The following is a 22526-nucleotide window of genomic DNA, read 5'->3' as shown; positions in this document are numbered from 1 at the left end:
CAACGCGCCCGAGTGCGCGCAGGCGCACGAAGAAAAGCCGGCCGGGCCGCCGAGGCCCGAGGCGCAGGCGCACGAGGGGCGGACGCGGGCTGCCCGCGCTCTCTTCCTTCCTCGGCCATCGATGCCTCGGGGCTCGTGGCGTCGGGCCTGGCGGGTTCCCCGGTGGGCGGGGGCGGCCGTCCGAGCGGCTGCGGCGGCGGAAGCGGGTCCGGGCCGCGCGGGGCGGGGGCGGTGCAGCGGGCGGAGGCGGCCGTGGTGAGTGCGCCTGCGGCCCTCGGGGGTCCCGCCTCGTCGGCCCCGCCCGCCCTGGGCGACTGCAGAAGCCCCGAGGCCGCCCGTGCGCGCGTCCCCGCCGGCCGCCCCGAGCCAGCCGGGCAGGGCTTCTCCAGGGCCGCAGGGCGGAGGCCACTGCCCGGCCGCCCCGAGCCTCCCCTCGGCGGAAGCCCGTCCCCGGACGGCGCCCGGTGTCCCCGTGCCTCGCGAGCGGCGGTCCGGGCCCCGGCGGGCTGAGGGGCGCCCGCTGCCGGCCGCAGGAGGCCGGGGGATGGCGCGGCGGAGCGGGGACGGTCCGGCCCGCCCGGAGCTGCCGGGTCCTTGGTTGGACGGCGGTGCCCGGGCGTCCCCTGCAGACACCCAGCCCCGTGGAACTCCCGGCAGGACGGTTGGGGCGGGAGGAACCGGGCGCCCGCTCTCGGTCTCCCTTCTCGGGCCTGGGCTGAGGGCAGCCGTTGGTGGGTTTCAGGGCCGCCTGGGCAGAATGTCACGATGGACGAGGGCGGCACGCCCCTGCTCCCCGACAGCCTCGTCTACCAGATCTTCTTGAGCCTGGGCCCGGCCGACGTGCTGGCCGCGGGGCTGGTGTGCCGCCAATGGCAGGCCGTGTCGCGGGACGAGTTCCTGTGGAGGGAGCAGTTCTACCGCTACTACCAGGTGGCCCGCGATGTGCCCCGACACCCAGGTCAGTGGCGTGCGGGGCCCCTGCCCACGTTCTGCAGCCAGGGCCCTGGGCTCCTGTGTTTGGGGGTCAGCCTGGCTGGGGGCCTGCCCCGCGGTCCCGAGTGTCCATCCTCACACCCTCACCCTGATCGAGGTCTGTCGGACACAGCCCAGGCCCCCCTCAGAGCATGGGGGCCAGAGGGTTCATTGGGTCACTTGGGGGGTGGGGGGTATAGGTGTCTCTGTGAACTGCAGGGTTGTATCCCCCAGCCAAGGCCTATGCCATGGGTAGTGGGTTCCAGGGGCACCACGGGGCCTGCCAGGACTGCTGGGGCCACACTCTGACCTTGACTGTGAGGAGGAAGGCCTGGGCCCAGGACTGACACTGCCCACCCACAGCGGCCACGTCCTGGTACGAGGAGTTCCAGCGACTGTATGACACGGTGCCCTGTGTGGAGGTGCAGACGCTGCGGGAACACACGGACCAGGTCCTGCACCTGAGCTTCTCCCATTCGGGGTACCAGTTCGCGTCCTGCTCCAAGGACTGCACTGTGAAGGTGAGGATGGCCAGGTGTCCTGCACATCCCACCCAGCTGCCCCGAAAGCACGGAGGTCCCAGGACCCAGGCGTTCCAACCAGGTGGGAAGGGAGGGTCAGGCCAAAGGTGACACAGCAGCTCCCTGCATCCAGCGGAGGGACCACAGGATCAGGAGCGGTGCAGGGTGGCCCTGAGGGCTGAGGAGAGGGTCCCACAGGGGCAGGCTCCTACCCTCTATACCGATGCTCTCAGAGTGGATGACAGTGGCTTCAAGGAGTCCCTGCCCCCTGGTGGCCTCTGAGCAGGGCTGGCAGAGCTGGGGCCTCATGGCGCTGTGGTAGCAGGCCCCTGCCCCGCGACCTGGCCAGGCAATCACCATGGCCACCCCCGCTGTGCAGATCTGGAGCAACGACCTGACCATCTCGCTGCTGCACAGCGCGGACATGCGGCCCTACAACTGGAGCTACACCCAGTTCTCCCAGTTCAACAAGGACGACTCGCTGCTGCTGGCCTCGGGGGTGTTCCTGGGGCCGCACAACTCCTCATCTGGCGAGATCGCTGTCATCAGCCTAGGTGAGCATGGGTGCCAGGTGCCGGGTGGGCCCCGCCCCTGCCCCCGCGTCCCCCCTCCCCCGCCCCTCCCCCATGCCGACAGCCTGTCCAGCCCTGGCCTCCCCACAGACTCCTTCGCGCTGCTGTCCCGCGTGCGGAACAAGCCCTACGACGTGTTTGGCTGTTGGCTCACTGAGACCAGCCTCATCTCGGGGAACCTGCACCGCATCGGAGACATCACCTCCTGCTCGGTGCTGTGGCTCAACAATGCCTTCCAGGTGCGGGCGGGGCGGGACAGGGCTGGGCTGGGGGCAGGGTTGCCATCCCCAGGGCCTGGCGCCCACCTGGCGTGTGCCCCCGCCCTCAGGACGTGGAGTCAGAGAATGTCAATGTGGTGAAGCGGTTGTTCAAGATCCAGAACCTCAACGCCAGCACCATCCGCACAGTGATGGTGGCCGACTGCAGCCGCTTCGACAGCCCTGACCTCCTGCTGGAAGCCGGCGACCCGGCCACATCCCCCTGCCGCATCTTTGACCTGGGCGGCGACAACGAGGAGGAGGTGGCTGGCCCGGCCCCCGCCCATGCCAAGGAGGGCTTGCGGCACTTTCTGGACCGCGTGCTGGAGGGGCGGGCGCAGCCACAGCCATCGGAGCGCGTGCTAGAGACCAAGGTGGCTGAGCTGCTGGCCCAGGGCCACACCAAGCCCCCTGAGCGCAGTGCCACAGGCGCCAGGAGCAAGTACCTCATCTTCACCACTGGCTGCCTCACCTACTCCCCACACCAGATCGGTACACCCCTGCCGCCATGCTGCCCGCCTCGGTCCTAGCAGCTTGGGGGAGGCCGGGCAGGGGTCCTGGGGGGCAGACGGCAAGCAAGTTCACAGGCACAGCTGGGATCATTCACTCACCCCGGGGTCACAAGCCCAGACCTGGCCTCGTCTGGGGCCTGCGGGATGAGCGGTGAAAACAAACAGGCAGGCCCGCTGGCCAGTGAGCAGCTGAGGGGCCTGATTCAGGTCTGGGGCCCCTGGAGCAGGCAATGCCCGCGGACCTCTGCGGTGCCCACAGCCCCAGAGACACTGTTGGGGTAGGGGGCTGTCCTGGAGTGACGTCCCCGGGGCACTGGGCAGGGACCCTCACCGCAGCCCTCCCTGCAGGCATCAAGCAGATCCTGCCACACCAGATGACAACGGCGGGGCCCGTGCTGGGCGAGGGCCGGGGCTCTGACGCCTTCTTCGACGCGCTGGACCACGTCATAGACGTGCACGGGCACATCATTGGCATGGGCCTGTCGCCCGACAACAGGTGGGCCTCTTGCCAGTGTCCCAGGCGGGGTGCCCGCAGGCGGCCCATACCTAGCACAGTGCCCCTCGCCCAGGTACCTGTATGTGAACAGCCGCGCCTGGCCCAGTGGTGCGGTGGTGGCCGACCCCATGCAGCCGCCACCCATCGCGGAGGAGATTGACCTGCTGGTGTTCGACCTCAAGACCATGCGGGAGGTGAGGCGGGCTCTGCGTGCGCACCGCGCCTACACGCCCAACGACGAGTGCTTTTTCATCTTCCTGGACGTCAGCAGGGACTTCGTGGCCAGGTGCAGGGCGCAGCGTGGTGCAGGGCGGGCGTGGGCGCAGCAGGCGGGCGACCGGCTCATCCAGGCGCTGTTCTGCAGTGGGGCCGAGGACCGGCACGGCTACATCTGGGACCGCCACTACAACATCTGCTTGGCCAAGCTGCGGCACGAGGACGTGGTCAACTCAGTGGCCTTCAGTCCCCAGGAGCAGGAGCTGCTGCTCACGGCCAGCGACGATGCCACCATCAAAGCCTGGCGCTCCCCACGCACCGTGCGCATCTTCCAGGCACGTCGTCCGCGGCCTCGCGCCTTCTTCTCCTGGCTTGCCAGCCAGAGGCGCTGAGGGGTGCTGCAGGGTGCACTGGAGCCGCTGGGACCCCTCGACGCCACCCAGGCTCTGTGGTTCTTTCCCGAGCGGGAGAAGTGGAGACGCTTGTAGCAGTTACGCCTTAGGAAGGGGACAGCCAGGCCCCGCCACGCTCTCACACGCAAACCTGCTCACGCAGCTGTGATGCTTGGCACAGGGTGGCCAGTGAGGTTGGAACCCAAGGTCCCCTTGGCCTCCTGGCCAGCTTGGGGTGCACAGGATACTGGGGGTGCCGCTCCTCGCTCATCCCTAGGCTAGGGGTTCACCCGCCCCAGCTGGCCTCAGCCTGGGGCACCCTCGGCTCGTCCTGCGGGGCCCTGGACAGTGGCCCAGCAGTGGCAGAGGCTGCTGGCTCTGGCAGCCTGGCTGTGGTTGTGCGCCCGGGGCTTGGGAGCGGCCAGTCACACTGCTGTGGGCCCGAGTGTGTTGCATGTCCACGCACCACCCGTTCAGGGCCCTGAATAAACAGTTGGCAACAGCACGTTGTTGTTCAGTCTCTGTCTGCAGGGAGGGAGACCATGGGCCCCACTGGCACAGTGGAGCGGATCTCGTCACTACTGACGGGTGACGTCACCGCTGGCATAGTGGCCCCACTGGAGTGGTGGTTGCAGTCACTGCTGACAAGTGACATGTGCGTCTGAGGTCACGTACTGGTGCCAGACTTTGTCACACTGCCCTGTCCCCCCTCTGTGACATCCAGGGAGATGCCTGGCACATCTGCCGGGGCTGGCAGCATGGAGGGCCTGCTGTCTGATTCCAGGATCAGTAGGCTGCGTCGCTCCCAGTGCCAGGGCAGCCTCCACAGTCAGTCCCGTCCTTGAGGGAGTGCCTCGGCTGCTGGGGGCAGGGAGGGTGTTGGGCAGAGCTCCTCAGAGTTCATGCCGAGGAGGAAGGGACCAGGGGCCCAGAAGTGGCAGCAGAGGTGCAGCTCCAGCTGGACGTTGCAGGCTTTGTCAGAGCTGCACCGGAGCTCAGGGGGCCCAGGGTGATGGTGGTGACAAGACGGCAGGAGGAGAGCCTGGCATCCGGGTCCGCTGCCCGTTACAGGAAGCACACGGAGCTTGTGGCTCCACACATGGCAGCAGGCAACCCCGTACAGAAAAAGGACGCAGAGGAGACGAGTGAGTATCGAGGTGATGGTTCCCGGAGCCACATGGGCTGCAGGGGTTGGTAGAGACCCTGGGGCCGAGCCCCAGTACCGATGGGGTCAGGGACGGCACCACCAACACAGGCTGCGCCACCCAGAGGGATGGGGCCTCTGTCCCGCTGACTCCTGGTCTCCAGCTGGGAGGGGACCTTTGCAGTTCATAATAAGACTCCTAACGTGGGCAAGAATAAGGAAAGGAAGGAAGACACACCAAAGACCCCCCGACAAGATGAGCTGCGCTGAGACTGAGACCCTCAGAAAAGAGCTGACAGATTCTGCAAACGGAAACATGCCACGGGCAGGCTCCGAAGAATTGAGCCATTTCCTGAAAAGGGTTTAGCTACGTTCACATTCAGGGAGACTGACAAAGACACCTCTATGCACCATACAACAAAAGCGGGCGCAGAAATGAAGAGGACGTGGACATTTCAAAATAAAAAGGGAGCCAATTAGACACTGGAAAATGACACGGTGAGTGACTGCACCAAAAACTTGAATAGGCCGGGCGCGGTGGCTCACGCCTATAATCCCAGCACTTTGGGAGGCCGAGGCGGGTGGATCACGAGGTCAGGAGATCGAGACCATCCTGGCTAACACAGTGAAACCCCGTCTCTATTAAAAATTTAAAAAAAAATTAGCCAGGCGTGGTGGCGGGCACCTGTAGTCCCAGCAACTCAGGAGGCTGAGGCAGGAGAATGGCTTGAACCCGGGAGGTGGAGCTTGCAGTGAGCTGAGATCGCACCACTACACTCCAGCCTGGGGGACAGAGAGAGACTCTGTCTCAAAAAAAAAATAAAAATAAAAGGCTTGATACATGGAAAGCACTGGACCAGATAGACTTGTGAGGACCAGGTAGCAGAAGATGGCACAGAGGAGATGAAAGAAACACAGCCCTGGGAGGGAAATGGAGCGGCATGCATGCCCCCACCCCATCTACAGGGTGGGGGTGGAGACCCAGTATTTAAAGAGAAAGTGACTGAATTACCGAAAGAAAAGTCCTCAGAAAATACGTGCTGAGGTCAGGCCGGGCCTGGTGGCTGGGATTACGCCTGTAATCCCAGCATTTTGGGAGGCCAAGGTGGGTGGATCACTTGAGGTCAGGAGTTTAAGACCAGACTGGCCAAAATGGTGAAACCCTTTCTGTACTAAAAAAATAAAAATAAAAACAATTAGCTGAGCGTGGTGGCACATATCTCTAATCCCAGCTACTCAGGGGGCTGAGGCAGGAGAATTGATTGAACCCGGGAATGAGATGAGATTGCAGCACTGCACCCCAGCCTGGGCGACAGAGTGAACCCTGTGAAACTGCAGCGATGAAACTCGTACACGTGGCCCGCAGCAGCTGCCGGAGAGCCGGGTCAGGGAGCAGCAGCACGATCCCAAGTTTCACAGAACTGGGATGACCTTATGTCCATGACCTGAACTCCACGCAGCTGGAACACTGGAGGTGAGTGCTGGGGCCAGGCAGAAAGCCCAGAGCAGCCCTAAGGGCCAGGGAAAGGAACCGACGCTGATGGGCAGGGTCAGTGAGGCAATGCCCTGGGTTTACTCTCTTCTCCGTTCTTTTGTGACCCTGATGGCAGTGGGAGTGGTGGCTACAGAAACCCACCAGAGCCAAACTCGGGGGCCAGAAAGTCCCTCATGGCTCGGTGCAGCTGCATTGAGGGTGGGACTGCCCCATTAGCTTTTTCCTCCCCTGCCCTCCTGCCATACAGACTCCACCTTGGCCCAGTCAAGGGCACGTCACATGGGGGTGACTAGAGCCACAACTGTCTGAATGGACAGTGAGGGAGCCCAGCAGCCAGACCCACCGTGAGGAGCTTGGGAGGCACCCACATGAGGTGGCTGTGGGTGCCGGGCTCACGCACAGACAGGTGGGTCTAAGGGTCACACCACGGACTTGGGGAACTGCGGACCAGCCTCGGGCCCCAGACCAAAGACCAGCAGCTCTGAAGACAGGAGTCCACGCGAGCGGGAGCAGTGTGCGTCCGACCCTCACAGGACCAAGTGCATGCTAACCAAAGACTTCGACATTTCCCACGGGATTCAAACACAACCCAGATCTCATAAAGTCATATTCAAAATGTCTAGAATATAACCCAAAATCACTTGACACATGAAGAACTGTAACATTTCACCTTGCAGCTGGGCACAGCATCTCACACCTGTAACCCTAGTCCCCTGGGAGGCCACGGCCGCAGGGAGCAATGACCGGGCCGCTGCACTCCAGCCTGGGTGACGGAGACCCTGTCTCTAAAAAAAATAAAAATAAAAAATTCAATGTGCAAAGGAAAAGACCCATAAATTCTATTTCCCAAAAACAATTAGTAGCTTTTTTTTAAAAAAAATCACACAACACATTTTTATTACTTTTTAATTTTTGTAGAAATGAGGTCTCACTATGTTGCCCAGGCTGGTCTCAAACTCCCGGGTTCAAGCGATCTTCCAGCCTCGGCCTCCCAAAGTGCTGGGATTACAGGCGTGAGCCACCACACCCGGCCAACACAATTTTTAAAAGGCACCGGGATTCCTCTGCTTCAAGATCATCGCTAGGCTAGAAAAATAAAGCTTGTTCCACCAGAAATCACAGAACTGAGTGTTCGCTAAGGCAGAAATTGCAGAGTCTAGTGCCATTTCAGGCAAATATGATTCAGCTCTGAACCCAACATCCACACCTGCCTATCAGAACCGTCAGACCAGCTTGGAACAGACCAGCCAATTAGCCTTCATCAGACGAGGCCGTGGTGCTCTTCCAGGATGCTAATAACCCCAAACAGGAGGTGCCGAAACCAAAATGAAAGACAGTGTTTGAGGCTAGTTGTCACACCGATTGTTAGTTCCTTGTTACGTCCCCCTTCTATAACATTAATAAAGGAAATATTTTATCGCAAAGAGTATTTTATATGCCACTAGCCATGACTTTTTGTCATTAGTTACTACATAAATGCCGCCTAGTGCCTGCCATTATCCACATGGCACAACCATATTATGTCTGCAATTCACTTCTGTATTTACAGAATGTTTGTGATTTCCTTAAGTACATTAGTGAAGGTTTAACATTGAGATGCAATCTAATATCCATAACCTCCAGTGTTTTGCAGACAGCAATGTAGGAGACAGTTTTTTGTTGTTTTTTTTTTTTTTTTTTGAGACGAGTCTTGCTCTGTTGCCCAGGCTGGAGTGCAGTGGTTCGATCTCGGCTCACTGCAAGCTCTGCCTCCCGGGTTCACGCCATTCTCCTGCCTCAGCCTCCCGAGTAGCTGGGAATACAGGCGCCCGCCACCGCACCCGGCTAGTTTTTTGTATTTTTAGTAGAGATGGGTTTTCACTGTGTTAGCCAGGATGGTCTCGATCTCCTGACCTCATGATCAGCCCGCCTCAGCCTCCCAAAGTGCTGGGATTACAGGCTTGAGCCACCACGCCCGGCCAAGAGAGATATTTTTAATCACCTGTCATTTAACTGACCTTACGTAATACATAAACCAATAATTGAGCAGTTGTAAGTCTCTGAATGGCTCCGGTGAGAGCTGTAGGAAGCACGTTCCGCGTACGCATCCTGCTGATGCTGCTGTGTGTTTCCTCCTCCCGATGATTTCCTCTGCCTGCAGGAGGGGCTCGGATAAGATGTGCCCCTTTGCTTGACTTCTCTGATGTCCTGAAATTTCTGTAGCTCTTTTTTTTTTTTTGAGACGGAGTCTCGCTCTGTCGCCCAGGCTGGAGTGCAGTGGCCGGATCTCAGCTCACTGCAAGCTCCGCCTCCCGGGTTCACGCCATTCTCCTGCCTCAGCCTCCCGAGTAGCTGGGACTACAGGTGCCCGCCACCTCGCCTAGCTAGTTTTTTTTTTTTTGTATTTTTAGTAGAGACGGGGTTTCACCATATTAGCCAGGATGGTCTTGATCTCCTGACCTTGTGATCTGCCCGCCTCGGACTCCCGAAGTGTTGGGATTACAGGCTTGAGCTACCGCGCCTGGCCTTTTTTTTTTTTTTTTTTTTTTTTAAAGACAGAATTTCTTTCTTGTTGCCCAATGGCACGATCTTGGCTCACTGTCACCTCCGTCTCCCAGGTTCAAGCAATTCTCCTACCTCAGCCTCCAAGTAGCTGGGATTACAGGAGCACGCCACCACGCCCAGCTAATTTTTGTTTTTAATTGGCCAAGCTGGTCTCAAACTGCTGACCTCAGGTGATCCGCCTGCCTCGGCCTCCCAAAGTGCTGGGATTACAGGCGTGAGCCACCATACCCAGCCATTGAAAAAGCATCCTGATAAAGTGTCTAGCCATGATATTAAAAAACAAAAACAAACAAACAAAAAAACCCTCTAAGCAAACTAGAAGTAGAAGGGAGCTTGCTCAACCTGATAAAACAGCATCACCAAAAATCCCCGTGGGTAACATGATACATAATTGTGAAAGCGAGAATGCTTTCCCCAAGACTGGGAATGAGGAAAGGCTATAGACTCTTACCATTACCATTCAACCTTATAAACGGGAAGTCAGCCAATGGAACAAGGCAAGCAAAAGAAATAAAAGGCACAGAGACTGAATAAAAAGAAACTGTCCTTATTCATGGATGACATACTGTTTATGCATAAAATCTCCCCAGATCTATAAAAACAAACAAAATCCCAATCTCCTAGAACCAGTAAGTGAATTCATCAAGGTTAAGAGGTATCAGAAGAACACATAAAAATCAGTTTTGTTTTTTTTTTTTTGAGACGGAGTCTCGCCTCTGTCACCCAGGCTGGAGTGCAGTGGCCGGATCTCAGCTCACAGCAAGCTCCGCCTCCCGGGTTTACGCCATTCTCCTGCCTCAGCCTCCCAAGTAGGTGGGACTACAGGTGCCCGCCACCTCGCCCGGCTAGTTTTTTGTATTTTTTAGTAGAGACGGGGTTTCACCAGGTTAGCCAGGATGGTCTCGATCTCCTGACCTTGTGATCCGCCCGTCTCGGCCTCCCAAAGTACTGGGATTACAGGCTTGAGCCACCGCGCCTGGCCAGTTTTGTTTTTAAACACTGGAAATATACAGTCAGAAACCAAAATTCAAAAAGCAACCTCTTACAACAGCTCAAAATCAAAGTAAGCTGTGGGATAGGAAGCAATAAATAAATAAGTAAAAGAAACACTGAAGGCTGGGCACAGTGGCTCACGCCTGTAATCCCAGCACTTTGGGAGGCCGAGGTGGGTGGATCACGAGGTTAGGAGATCGAGACCATCCTGGCTAACGTGGTGAAACCCCGTCTCTACTAAAAATACAAAAAAAAACTAGCCGGGCATGGTGGCGGGTGCCTGTAGTCCCAGCTACTCGGAGGCTGAGGCAGGAGAATGCCGTGAACCCGGGAGGCGGAGCTTGCAGTGAGCCGAGATCGCGCCACTGCACTCCAGCCTGGGAGACACAGCGAGACTCCGTCTCAAAAAAAAAAAGAAAAAGAAAAAGAAACATTGAAGCATAAGCCTACCAAAACATGTACAAGATATGTATACAGGTTGGGCATGGTGGCTTTTATGCCTATAATCCCAGCACTTTGGAAGGCAGAGGTGGGTGGATCACTTGAGTCCAGGAGACTAGCCCAGGCAACATGGCAAAACTCTGTCTCTACAAAAAATACAAAAATTAGCCGGGCATGGTGGCACACACTTGTAGTCCCAGCTACTTAGGAGGCTGAGGTGGGAAGATCCATTAAGCCCAGGAGGCCAAAGCCACAGTGAGCTGTGACTGTGCCACTCATTCCAGCCAGCTCAACATACATATGAAATGCTACAAAATGCTGATAAAGAATAGAGATGGATTACATTCATGGATTGTCTGACTCAACACAGATGTCAATTCTCCTCAAACTGATCTGTAGATTTAACACAATTCCAATCAAAATCCCAGCAGAACTTTTTGTAGCTGACTGTAAAATATATATGTACTGTCAAACGAACAAAAATAGTGAAAACAATTCTGAAAAACAAGAATGGGCTGGGCGTGGTGGCTCATGCCTGTAATCCCATCACTTTGGGAAGCTGAGGCAGACAGATCACTTGAGCCCGGGAGTTTCAGGCCAGCCTGGACAACATAGAGAGACCCTGTCTCTGGCGGGGAGCAGTGGCTCACACCTGTAATCCCAGCACTCTGGGAGGCCAAGGTAGGCAGATCATGAGGTCACAAGATCGAGACCATTCTGGCCAACATGGTGAAACCCTGACTCTACTAAAAATACAAAAAAATTATCTGGGTGTGGTGGCACGTACCTGTAATCCCAAATACTTGGGAAACTGGGGCAGGAGAATCGCTTGAACCAGGGAGTCAGAGGTTGCAGTGAGCCAAGATGGGTCACTGTGCTCCAGTCTGATGACACAGCGAGACTCTGTCTCAAAAAAAAAAAAAAAAAAGGAGATCCAGTCTCTACTGGGTGTGGTGGTGTGCCTGTGGTCCCAGCTACTTGGGAGGCTTGAGGTAGGAAGACCTGCTTGAGCCTGAGGTCTCGAGGGTGCAGTGAGATAGGATTTGTACCACTGCACTCCAACCTAGGCAACAGAATGAGACCGTGACGGTCTTTAAAAAAAAAAAAAAAAAAAAAGGGGACAGGGCAGGGCAAAAGAAAAAGAAAAAAAAAAAGAGAAAAGAAAAAGAAAAGAAAAAAGAAAAAAAAAAGGGAAGGAGGGAGGGAGGGAAAAGGAAAACAAAAACAAGAATAAAGTTTGGCCAGGTACAGTGACACACGCCTACAATCCCAGCGTCCAAGATAGGACGGTGTGAGACCAGGAGTTTGAGACCACCCTGGGAAACATAGTGAGATTCTGTCTCTACGAAAATGAAAGAAAATAAGCTGAGCGTGATGGTGTGAACCTGTAGTCCCAGCTACTGGGGAGGCCCAGGTGGGAGGATCACTGGAGCCCACGGGTTGGAGGCTGCAGTGAGGTAGGGCTGCGCCGTTGCACTCCAGCCTGGGTGACACAGCAAGACCCTATCTCTTAGAAAGAAATAAAAACATAATGCTGAGAACACAAAGTGCCCATGAGGATGTGGAGCAGCGGGAACGGTGGCTCAAGCTGGTGTTCCACGACAGGCCACAGCTATTCCGGAACGTGCTTGGCAGTTTCTTTTGAATTTAAAAATACACTTACTATGTGATCCAGCAGCCCCATTGCTAACTATCGTAATGAAATAAAAACGTGTTCAATAACCTGTACACAAATGTTTATAGCAGCTCTATTCAGACCTGCAAAACATTAGAAACAACCCAAATACCCTTCAACAGGTGACGAGACAAACTGATCCATCCATACGGCACTACTGAAAAAAAAAAAAAGAAAACAAATGCCGACGCACGGATGCACGCATTCTCATCAACCTCGGAGGGGTTCTGCAGGTCCCGCTGCTCTCGGCCACACACTGTAGGACTCTATTATGGGACCTTCTTGGAAAGACATAACTATAGTGGGGGAGGACAGGCACGCGGCTGCCGGGGTCCGGGTGGGGGAGGACAGGCGCGTGGCTGCCAGTGGTCGGGGTGGGGGAGGACAGGCGCGTGGCTGCCGGGGTCGGGGTGGGGGAGGACAGGCGCGTGGCTGCCGGGGTCGGGGTGGGGGAGGACAGGCACGCGGCTGCCGGGGTCCGGGTGGGGGAGGACAGGCGCGTGGCTGCCGGGGTCGGGGTGGGGGAGGACAGGCGCGTGGCTGCCGGGGTCGGGGTGGGGGACAGGCGCGTGGCTGCCGGGGTCGGGGTGGGGGAGGACAGGCGCGTGGCTGCCGGGGTCGGGGTGGGGGAGGACAGGCGCGTGGCTGCCGGGGTCGGGGTGGGGGAGGCCAGGCGCGTGGCTGCCGGGGTCGGGGTGGGGGAGGACAGGCGCGTGGCTGCCGGGGTCGGGGTGGGGGAGGACAGGCGCGTGGCTGCCGGGGTCGGGGTGGGGGAGGCCGGGTGCGTGGCTGCCGGGGTCGGGGTGGGGGAGGCCAGGTGCGTGGCTGCCGGGGTTGGGGTGAAGGACAGGTGTGTGGTTGCCGGGGTCGGGGTGGTGACTATGGGGAGAGTGGAACGGTCTTCTGAGACGGCAGGGCTCGCCTGTCTCCCAGTTATGGTGCTTACCCAAATCTGCACAGGTGTGAACATCCATGGAACTGAATGTTCCATGAACAAAACAAAAGAACAAATCAATTTTAGTATGTGAAATTTAAAAATGTTATGCAACGGCTCACGCCTGTAATCCCAGCACTTTGGGAGGCCGAGGTGAGGGGATCACCTGAGGTCAGGAGTTTGAAACCAGCCTGGCCAACATGGTAAAACCCTGTCTCTACTAAAAATACAAAAATTACCCGGGCGTGGTGGCAGGCACCTGTAGTCCCAGCTACTCAGGAAGCTCATGCAGAACTGACTGAACCTGGGAGGCGGAGATTGCAGTGAGCCGAGATCGTGCCATTGTACTCCAGCCAGGAAGACAGAACGAGATTCCGTCTCAAAAAAAAAAAAAAAAAAACCAAAAAAAAAACCCAAAACACTTCCCAAGGGAGATGAAAGGTGACATGAAAGTTTGGCAAATTTCTCCACGAGCTGAACAAGTGGCCCAGCAGCTCTACTCCTCGGTAGAAATATTCAAGAGAAATGAAAACAAATATGTGTCCCCACAAAAACTTGTTCACAAATGTTCACAACTGCATTTTCAGAGTAGCCAAAAAGTAGAAACCGCCCCCATGTCCAGCAACGGGTGAATGGATAAATAAGGTGTGGTGCATCCATACAAGAGAATATTACAAGAGAATATTATTCAACCATGAGAACGAATGAAACATCTCCGACGCATGCTGCAACACACAAGAACCTTGAAAATATCTTGCTGAGTAAAAGTGTCCTGAGTAGGCAAATCTATGAGAGACAGAAGGTAGGTTTGTGGCTGGCTGTCAGGGGCTGAGGGGAGGGGAAGAGAGTGACTGCTAAGGGAAGGTTTCTTTGAAGGCTGATGAAATGTCCCAAAATTAGATAGTGACGATGGTACCTCTGTGGGTTTGCACAGAGCCTGTCACTTCCCCAGAAGGCCACGAGGCGGCTGGGCCAGGCCTGCCCACGGGGCGCTCCAGAGCATTTTGTTCCTCCGGGGCCTCGGTCTGCTTTGTGGGAGCCTCTTCATGCAGCAGCCAGCACCTAGAGATTTGTTCCGAGTGCAGACCTCTGCCCCTTCTTCAGCCTGGAGCCCGAGGCTGCTCTCACTGCGTCGCGGGTGCGGTCCTCAGCTCTTCCCCCAGGTTCTCTGGACCTCCATCTCCACCGCAGGGAGGTGAGGGCCAGGAGAACCATCTGGCTGCTCTGGCTGCCAAAGGACCTGCAAGGTCTTTCAGCTGATCCACTTTTAGCTCAGATTCTGCTGTGCCAGGGTCTCCCGGGGTGGCCAGCTTCCCCCCTCAGCCCTCTTCTGCTCAACAGCCACCCACCAACCCACTTCCCACCTTCCAAAATGGGTTCAAATCCTCTGAGATTTGGCTTCTTCCCCGTCTTTGTTCCTGTGGGAGGATTTTTTGGTCCCGTGCCTCTCATTTCACAGTTCCATTTCGCTTTAAGTGAGAAGAGATGACCTCTTCTGCTTTAACAAACTGCAGTGACCCAGCAAAACCTGTCATATAAAAGAAATCCCCAAACAGAGAAGCCCAGTATGTTAAAGGCAACACTTCAGAATCATTAGAAGAAAACATGACAGTGGTTTTCAGCCTCAGGGAAGGTCCGGACGTTCTGGGTCAGTCGGAAATAGCACCATTCATAAAGCATAAGATCAACTGATCATGCGCAGGGTTTAAGCTTCTGCACGTCAGGAACAGACAACTGAGAATCTGTAATCAGGAATAGCAGGAACTCCTACCAACCAGTAGAGTAAGACCCAGACCAACAACCAGAAGAAAAATGAGAAAGATATCAACAGGTAATTCGCACGGGAGATCATCCAACGGAGAGGTAAGCGTGGTCAAGATGCCCGACCCCGCCGAGTCACCAGAGAAATGCATGTGACAGCGATGCCACTTCAAACACAGCAGGCTGCAGCATCTTCTCAATTCCAACAACACGAAGCGTGGGCAGGGATGGGAGCAATGGGAACCCTCCCCTGGTGGTGGTGGAAGGACTAGATGCAGCCCCTCCACAAAGCAAGCTGGCAACTGCTAAAAAGGGGAGGCCTAGAAACCACCAACCCTCCTTCCAGGTTGACAGGAGACCCAAGAGAGCAGGTCTGGCTGTCTCTAGTCACCAAACCCTGAAGACACGGGAAGAGACTGGGAGGTGCTCTCTGGGGAGCTCACACACAGCAGTCAGAATCCACCATGCCGAGTGCCCAGCACAACAGGCATTAAGAGCAGTCAGGCTGAGTAAAAAGCCCAGCTACCTGCAGCTGTCCCAGTGGATGGTTTCTGCATCTTCAATGCAATACTCTTATTTGTGAATACAGAAACATACAGATGCAAAATTCTAAAGCCCAAGGAGAACTGAAACACCACAATTCCTGCCACATGGCCTGGGGAGCCAAGGTGAGGCCGGGAAAGGGAACAGCAAGGCTCTGTGACGCCCGCTTTTTAGGCCCAGCACACTCACAGAACACAGACAATGCCTGTTGGTCAGTTCTGTGCCTGAGTTATTTTCTGTATTTTTCTATGGTCTTAACTTCTCAAACTACAGCAGTGCATGAAGATGTCAAGAGACGACACCACTTTATCCTGGACCCCGATACAGATGCCCAATAGGTCCCAGCACAGTTGCCCCAATACTGAGTGCAAAGCTGTGCCTACACCTGCCTGTGCTGTCCTGAGAACACACCACAGGGGCAGTGCAGCCAGGACCCTCGGTGCAGCCAGGACCCCCGGTGCAGCCAGGACCCTCGGTGCAGCCAGGACCCTCGGTGCAGCCAGGACCCTCGGTGCAGCCAGGACGCTCGGTGCAGCCAGGACGCTCGGTGCAGCCAGGACCCTCGGTGCAGCCAGGACCCTCGGTGCAGCCAGGACCCTCGGTGCAGCCAGGACCCTCGGTGCAGCCAGGACCCTCGGTGCAGCCAGGACCCTCGGTGCAGCCAGGATGCTCGGTGCAGCCAGGACCCTCGGTGCAGCCAGGACGCTCGGTGCAGCCAGGACGCTCGGTGCAGCCAGGATGCTCGGTGGAGCCTGTACAGAGAGGCAGGACCAGGGCTGGCTCATCCTCATCCTGCTCTCACAGGAGTCCCTGGGGAGGCCCAGGAGAGGAGCTCGACAGGGAAGAACATTCCAGAAGAGGGAACACTGGGCTTCACCAAGGCTCCAGAAGAGAGAGCTTACAGAAGGTAAGGAACAGAGGGAACAGCTTGACTAGCTAGAGAAGCAGGCAGGGGCCAGGCACCCTGTGGAGAGGGGTCTGTGAGAGGAGAGGAGGCCAGGAGGACCCGCAGAGGGTCACCACTGCCAAGGCTGGAAGCCGCAGGCAACCTGGAATCAAATGGATGCCACTGACCACAGAGATTTGAATGGTTTAATAACTGTCTCGTGAGCTCGATGGCGAGCTCTCACATTTCACCCGCAGGCTGTGCCGTGCACCCCCCACACAGTGGTCTGAGCAGAGGCAGCGGGGACCAGACCCTCTCCCACAGCCGGCCTGGCCAAGGTGGCACAGACCAGAGCTCTGTGCAGACAAGCACCCAGGGGTCTAAGAACACTCCCTTCTCTCCAGGGGCCAGAGGGGAGAACCAAGCCGCTTGGCCCTCCTCGCTCTGGCCAGCAGGAGGCCCTTCTCCTGGAGCAGCCCTCCTCCTTTGTCATGCCCGAGGGACGCAAGGTCATCCACTGCGCTCCTGCTGCACGGGCACTGCTGGGATGTGCTCCCACACCACGTGTCCCCACCCAGGGCATCTCCCTTCACTGCACAAGACAGCAAGGGCAGCTTGTGCTGGGAAGCACCTGAAAACCCTCAGCCAATCCCACCACAGCCCTGGGCTAAGCCTGTCTTCCAGGCCCCTCCACACAGTCTCTGAAATCTGAGGACTGGCTGGTGGCTCCTTCCCCCATTACAGTGAACTTGGCTGCAGGCCGACACCCTCCCAAGCGCCCAAGCGCGGCCCCTGCCCACTTGTACAGTGAGGCCCTGGCCCAGTGTGGTGGCCCCTCAGTGAGCCGGCTGTGCCTGGCTGCCCCCAACCCCCAGACACCAGCAGGGGCAGTTAGAGCCCTGTCAGGTCCACAATGGCCTTGATGAAGATGGCATCGTCCCGCACGTAGGAATTCTTGGCCTCCATCTTGGAGACGGGGCAGAAGAGGGGGCAGCCACTTGCGATGTTCATGTCATTGACTGGCCTCTGAAAAGAGGACGAGGTCACGTCGGGCCTGAAGGCATCAATCACGTGCTCCCGGTTATTCTGGTCGAGCAGCATTAAGGTCACCTGGAGGAGAGAGCCCCAGGGAGGGGACACAGGTCTGTGGGCCATCTCTCTCTGGCTCCCGAGGGTCTGGACACCTGCAGGGCCACTAGCAGGAAGCCACAGGTGCCCATCCCAGGACCCAGGCCAGAGGCTGAGGCCCAGCTGAGACCATGTGGTGGGCGGCCTTCCTCCTGCTGCTGCGCCCCGGCTCCCCAGCCCTCCCCAGCCCCCGACATTCTGCTTCTCTCTGGGGAACCTGTGTCCATTCTGGCCTTTCCTGTCCACTGACATCTGGAGTCCTAGGCTAAAGCTTATCACTCCTGAACTTGAATTATTATGAGGAAAATACAAAAAATAATATATCCGGCAAAGACATTTTCTTGCCAAAGAGATCAGGAAGCAGCCATTGCCCACCCATGAGGAGCACTTTCCAGGGAGAACCTGAGCCTCTGTCGGGCCGTGAACCCGGATGCCCTGGGACAGATGAGCCCCCATGGGCCCTCCACACCCTCACCCCACCCAGCTCTGATCTGCCTGCTCCATAGCTATAGGGGGTGGGGGAAGTAGCAAGCCTGGGCCAAGTGTGGCAAAAGGAAGGGACCTTCTCATTCCAGCCTAGTCTCTGGATCTTCAGTTCTGCAACCAAAAATAGATTCTGATTTTCAAAATAGGCCGGGGCGGTGGCTCACGCCTACAATCCCAGCACTTTGGGAGGCCGAGGCGGGCAGATCACGAGGTCAGGAGTTCAAGACCAGTGTGACAACATGGTGAAACCCCCGTCTCTACTAAAAATACAAAAATTAGCTTGGCATGGTGGTGGGCGCCTGTAGTCCCAGTTACTCAGGAGGCTGAGGCAGGAAAATTGCTTGAACCCGGGAGGCAGAGGTTGCAGTAAGCTGAGATCATACCACTGCACTCCAGCCTGGGCGACAGAGCAAGCCGCCGTCTTAAAAATAAATAAATAAATGACACCTCAGATGAAGAGGGCTCTGAAGCCGTGTTCCTTCCTCTGCATAGTCTCTCCAGGGCAGGGTTTTCAAACTACTGGTCCAGACGCCCATCAACATCTAGAGTCCTGGGCTAAAGCTGGGCACCCCTGAACTTGCATTATTTTGTACTTTGTCCTTTTGTTCATTTATTTTTTAGAGCCCGGTCTTGCTCTGTTGCACAGGCTGCAGTGCAGTGGCGTGATCTCAGCTCACTGCAGCCTCAACCTACTGGGCTCGAGCAATCCTCCTGCCTCAGTCTCCAAATAGCTGGGAATACAGGTGCACACCACCATACATGGCTAATTTTTCTATTTTTTTTGTAGAGATGGGGTCTCACTATGTTGCCCAGGCTGATCTCAAACTCCTGGGGGTTCAGCAATTCTCCCACCTCAGCCTCCCAAAGTGCTGGGACCACAGGGATACTCCCCCACACTTGGCCTTGTGCTTTTTTTTTTTTTGAGACGGAGTCTTGCTCTGTCGCCCAGGCTGGAGTGCAGTGGCTGGATCTCAGCTCGCTGCAAGCTCCGCCTCCTGGGTTTACGCCATTCTCCTGCCTCAGCCTCCTGAGTAGCTGGGACTACAGGCGCCCGCCACCTCGCCTGGCTAGTTTTTTTGGTATTTTTTAGTAGAGACGGGATTTCACCGTGTTGGCCAGGATGGTCTTGATCTCCTGACCTCGTGATCTGCCCATCTCGGCCTCCCAAAGTGCTGGGATTATAGGCTTGAGCCACTGCGCCCGGCCGGCCTTGTGCTTTTCCTTAGTCATATTTATATTTATCTGACAGGTCAGGAAGCCAGTGGCTTGTGTCACGGACCAGTGCTCAGAAATCATGGAAACGACAGAAACTGCCAGAGCTCTCCACCGCGTGACACAGCACCACAGGGCGACGTGCCTGCTGCAGACACCTGGTCCAGCAAGCCCAAACCACCCTGTCTTGCACAACCCTGCACCACAGAAGCTGCACTGCCCAGAGGGAATCTCAGGTGCGGCCCTCAGCGGCGCCTGTGGGGACGGCCTCACACCTTCTGGTTGAAGGGCCACTGCAGCAGGGCGTCATTCGGGCCCTTCATCACCACAAAGAAGAGGGACAGGTGTGTTCCTCGCCCGGTGCCGTCGCCGTTCAGGTAGATACGCAGACACATCTTGTAGCCGTACCTGCTGGTGTAGAAGGCTGTGGAGGCAGGAGGGACGCCTGGTAAGCTGACACTCAGCAAGGGTGGGGCAGCGCTCTTCCTGTCTGGCTGCCCTCCCCCAGGGACAAAAACACCCACAAAGAAACATTGAGGTTCTGGGGTGCAAAGGAAGTTTTTTTTCTTAAAGTATGCAGTTAGTTTCCAATGAAAATAAATTTCATTAAAAAAAAAAGTAGCCAGCATATATGCTCCCAGCATATACAATCGGCCGAGCCAAGCAGCTGCAGAGGGAAGGTCGTCACCAGAAAGCAGTGCTGACCTTCACAGCCCTGGAGGAACAGGGCCACGCCCTGCAGGCTGCCCAGACTGTTCCCTCAAGTTCCCCCAAAACAATCTGTCATTTTTCCAGTCTCAACTCCGAGGAGAAAGAGAGTGTGGGTTTTGTTTCTGGTCCCTGCTGAAGGCCTTGTCAGGACGCACCACACAGACCACGGCGGCCCCTCTAGATGGCGCTTGGGTCTCTTTCTGCCGGAGCACAGGAGCCACGGGCCCTGCTGCTCAGGGAGTGTCGCCAGCAGCGCTAGGCTCAATTCAAACAGGAAAGGTGCCGACAATGTCTCGGTCTCGATCCTAGAACCTAAGATTCTATCAGCAGGTTCACCACGTCAGTGTAAAAATAAAGCCCACACGAGGGTGTTTTCTGAGCCACGTCAACAAAGGCCACAAAGGGAGTGCCTGAGCCGGGGATGAGACGATGGCTGGGGCCGCCACGAGGTCAGCCAGGGCCTCAAAGGACAGCAGAGGGGCCGCCTCTGTACTGCAGTGCCCGGAAGCATAGTCCTGGCAGGAGATTGTGGCTGGGCGGCCACCAAACAGCCCCTCTCCAGCAGTGCCCTCCAGGGAAGACCCCACGGGCACCCTCTCAAGAGAACTCATAGTTGGGGAAAAAAAAGGGAGTGTGAGAAACACCCTCCCTGAGCTCCGTGTGGAAACTGAACCTGGGAGGGGTCAGACTAGCTCGGCCCCAAGGCCCTGGGAGCCATGTCCCACCCCCACGGCTACCTCCACCCGTCTGGTCTTCCTGGGAGCTGGGATCAGGCAGGAGAGCCTGTTGATGTAATGTCTGCTTTAGAGCCGTGTGCCGGAGGACCAGGCTGTGGGTGACGAGGGACATACCCCGATGGCAGGCAAAACAGGAGGGCAGGCAAAGCAGGAGGGCAGCCAGCCTGACCCCCCACCCCCGATCCTTACCCAAGGGCACCCACTGGCCACCCAAATTTGGCTGCCCCACTCGCTGCACAGGCAGGCACAGTCGCTCCTGGTATCACTGGGGGTCGTATCTCAGCCTCCCTTGGGAGCCGTCCCATGTGGTCACAGGGGTGAGGGGACCCAGGTGCCACGTAAACAGCAGCTGCAGGGAGGTGGGGGTCTTAGAACCACACCTGGGGAGAAGATGGCGGGTGTGCGGCCGGCCACAGCTTCCTGGCGCTTCCTGGCGAAGTCTGAGATCTTCCAGATGAAGACCCCATCGTAGGTGGATGCCTCCATCTCCAAGACCTTCTGCTCCAGGTCAGCCATCGCCAGGTCCTTGAGGCCAATGCTCCTCTCCAGCTGCTGCACCTGCCGGGCGCCAAGACCACCTTCTCTCTTACCGGAGGGGTGTGGCATGAGCCCGCCTCCCACACCCACCGATCTCCAGCAGGACAGTGGTCCTGGGCACCCCTGGCTCCGTGTTTCTCACGTCCACTCCCTGCACACAAGAACCCAACCCCACCCTGGCCAAGAGGGGGTGGCTCCAAGTCCACACAGAAGCTCCTGGCCAGCAAGCCTGCTCGGAAGCCACACCAGGCCTTGCACATCCCCATGGCTGACTCTGTCCTCCCATCAGAGAGAGGAGGCTCCCGCCCACGGCCTGGTCTCTATGACCTTCCAGGGTTTGGGTCCCTCAGAGAACAGGACTCAGAAACGAAGGGGGCCAGAGCCTTCCACAGAAACCACGCTGGACTGGGGTTTGCAGATGGACTTCTACACTGTCCAGGCTCTAAAGCTCCAGGACCTGCTAGAAGCTGCTGGGGTGCAGACACTATCCCCCTTTACACTGTCCTCCTCATGGCTGGCCGCCCACCAGGCACAGACCTTGTTACTCAGGGCTTCAATCTTGTCTTGGTCCAGCCGGTGCTGCCGGCTGCAGGCCTCGGCAGTCATGGCCACCCTCTCCACCTCCCGGTTCAGGACGCAGACAATGTTCTCAAAAGTGGCCGTCTTCTTCTCCAGGTTCTCGCACCTCTGCAGGAGCTCTGACCCCGCATGGCTCTGGTCTCCCAAGAGAGGCTTTGCCTCCAGCACCGAGCTCAGGAGCATGGCCAGGTGCTCCCGCAGCCACTGTGCCTCGTGCTCTTGCTGTTTCTCACCCTCCACCTGCAGACACAGGGCAGGGAGGCTGCTGGCTCTACCCACCATTCAGCTCCCACCTGGGGACGGCCACCAAGACGCGGGCCTTAGAGCTGAGGAGACAGGCCAGAGTCTGAGATAGGGATGCCTGGGTGGCCTGGCCATGGCTGATCCTTCTTGTGCATGACAGACTGAAAGTCAGGTATGTTTAAAGAATATGAAGCTTGCTATAGACCTTAGTTGCAGCCAGGCACAGCAGCTAGCAACTGTGATTCTAGCACTTCAGAAGGCCAAAGCGGGAGGATCATTTGGGCCCAGGAGTTGGAGACTAGCTAGGGCAACATGGCGAAAACCCATGTCTATGAAATTTTTTTAAAATGAGCCGGGCATGGTGGTATGTGCCAGTAGTTCCAGCTACTCCGGAGGCTGAGGTGGGAGGATCGCTTGAGCCCAGAAGGGTGAAGCTGCAGTGAGCCGAGATCATACTACTGCATCTCTGCCTGGCTGACACAGTGAAACCCTGTTTGGAAGAAAAGAAAAAAGGGACGGGACGAGACGAAGGGAAGAAG

General features: G+C 57.1%; 2 protein-coding genes across 7 annotated transcripts in view; one reads left to right on the top strand and one right to left on the bottom strand.

Moving 5' to 3' along the window:
- The first annotated feature begins 109 nt into the window (after positions 1–109).
- Positions 110–4443, top strand: LOC105471954 (F-box and WD repeat domain containing 5). Its single transcript, XM_011724834.2, has 9 exons — positions 110–255; positions 743–958; positions 1336–1493; positions 1873–2047; positions 2156–2304; positions 2394–2814; positions 3183–3330; positions 3404–3616; positions 3695–4443. The coding sequence occupies exons 2-9, from the start codon at positions 766–768 to the stop codon at positions 3936–3938; spliced, it is 1701 nt and encodes a 566-aa protein (XP_011723136.2). The 5' UTR covers positions 110–255; positions 743–765; the 3' UTR covers positions 3939–4443.
- A 12103-nt stretch (positions 4444–16546) lies between these two features.
- Positions 16547–22526, bottom strand: part of LOC105471953 (TNF receptor associated factor 2) — a 43221-nt gene continuing 37241 nt past the window's right edge. For all 6 annotated transcript variants that reach the window (XM_011724826.3, XM_071078646.1, XM_071078647.1 and 3 more), the window contains 4 exons: positions 21703–21984; positions 21009–21186; positions 19456–19604; positions 16547–17464 (listed from right to left, as the gene is read on the bottom strand). In XM_011724826.3, coding sequence (XP_011723128.2) covers positions 17246–17464; positions 19456–19604; positions 21009–21186; positions 21703–21984 — 828 coding nt within the window. In that variant the 3' untranslated portion in view covers positions 16547–17245. The remainder of the gene's footprint in view (positions 17465–19455; positions 19605–21008; positions 21187–21702; positions 21985–22526) is intronic.

Source organism: Macaca nemestrina, chromosome 14 (assembly GCF_043159975.1).
Source record: "Macaca nemestrina isolate mMacNem1 chromosome 14, mMacNem.hap1, whole genome shotgun sequence".
Classification (NCBI taxonomy): Eukaryota; Metazoa; Chordata; class Mammalia; order Primates; family Cercopithecidae; genus Macaca; species Macaca nemestrina.
This window is presented reverse-complemented; position numbering and strand designations above follow the sequence as displayed.

Coding starts and splice junctions, on each gene's coding strand:
- LOC105471954 (XM_011724834.2), top strand. CDS start 766: ATGGACGAGGGCGGCACGCCCCTGCTCCCCGACAGCCTCGTCTACCAG. Junction 2,305..2,393: donor GGCTCAACAATGCCTTCCAG/GTGCGGGCGGGG, acceptor CCCCGCCCTCAG/GACGTGGAGTCAGAGAATGT. Junction 2,815..3,182: donor CTACTCCCCACACCAGATCG/GTACACCCCTGC, acceptor CCCTCCCTGCAG/GCATCAAGCAGATCCTGCCA.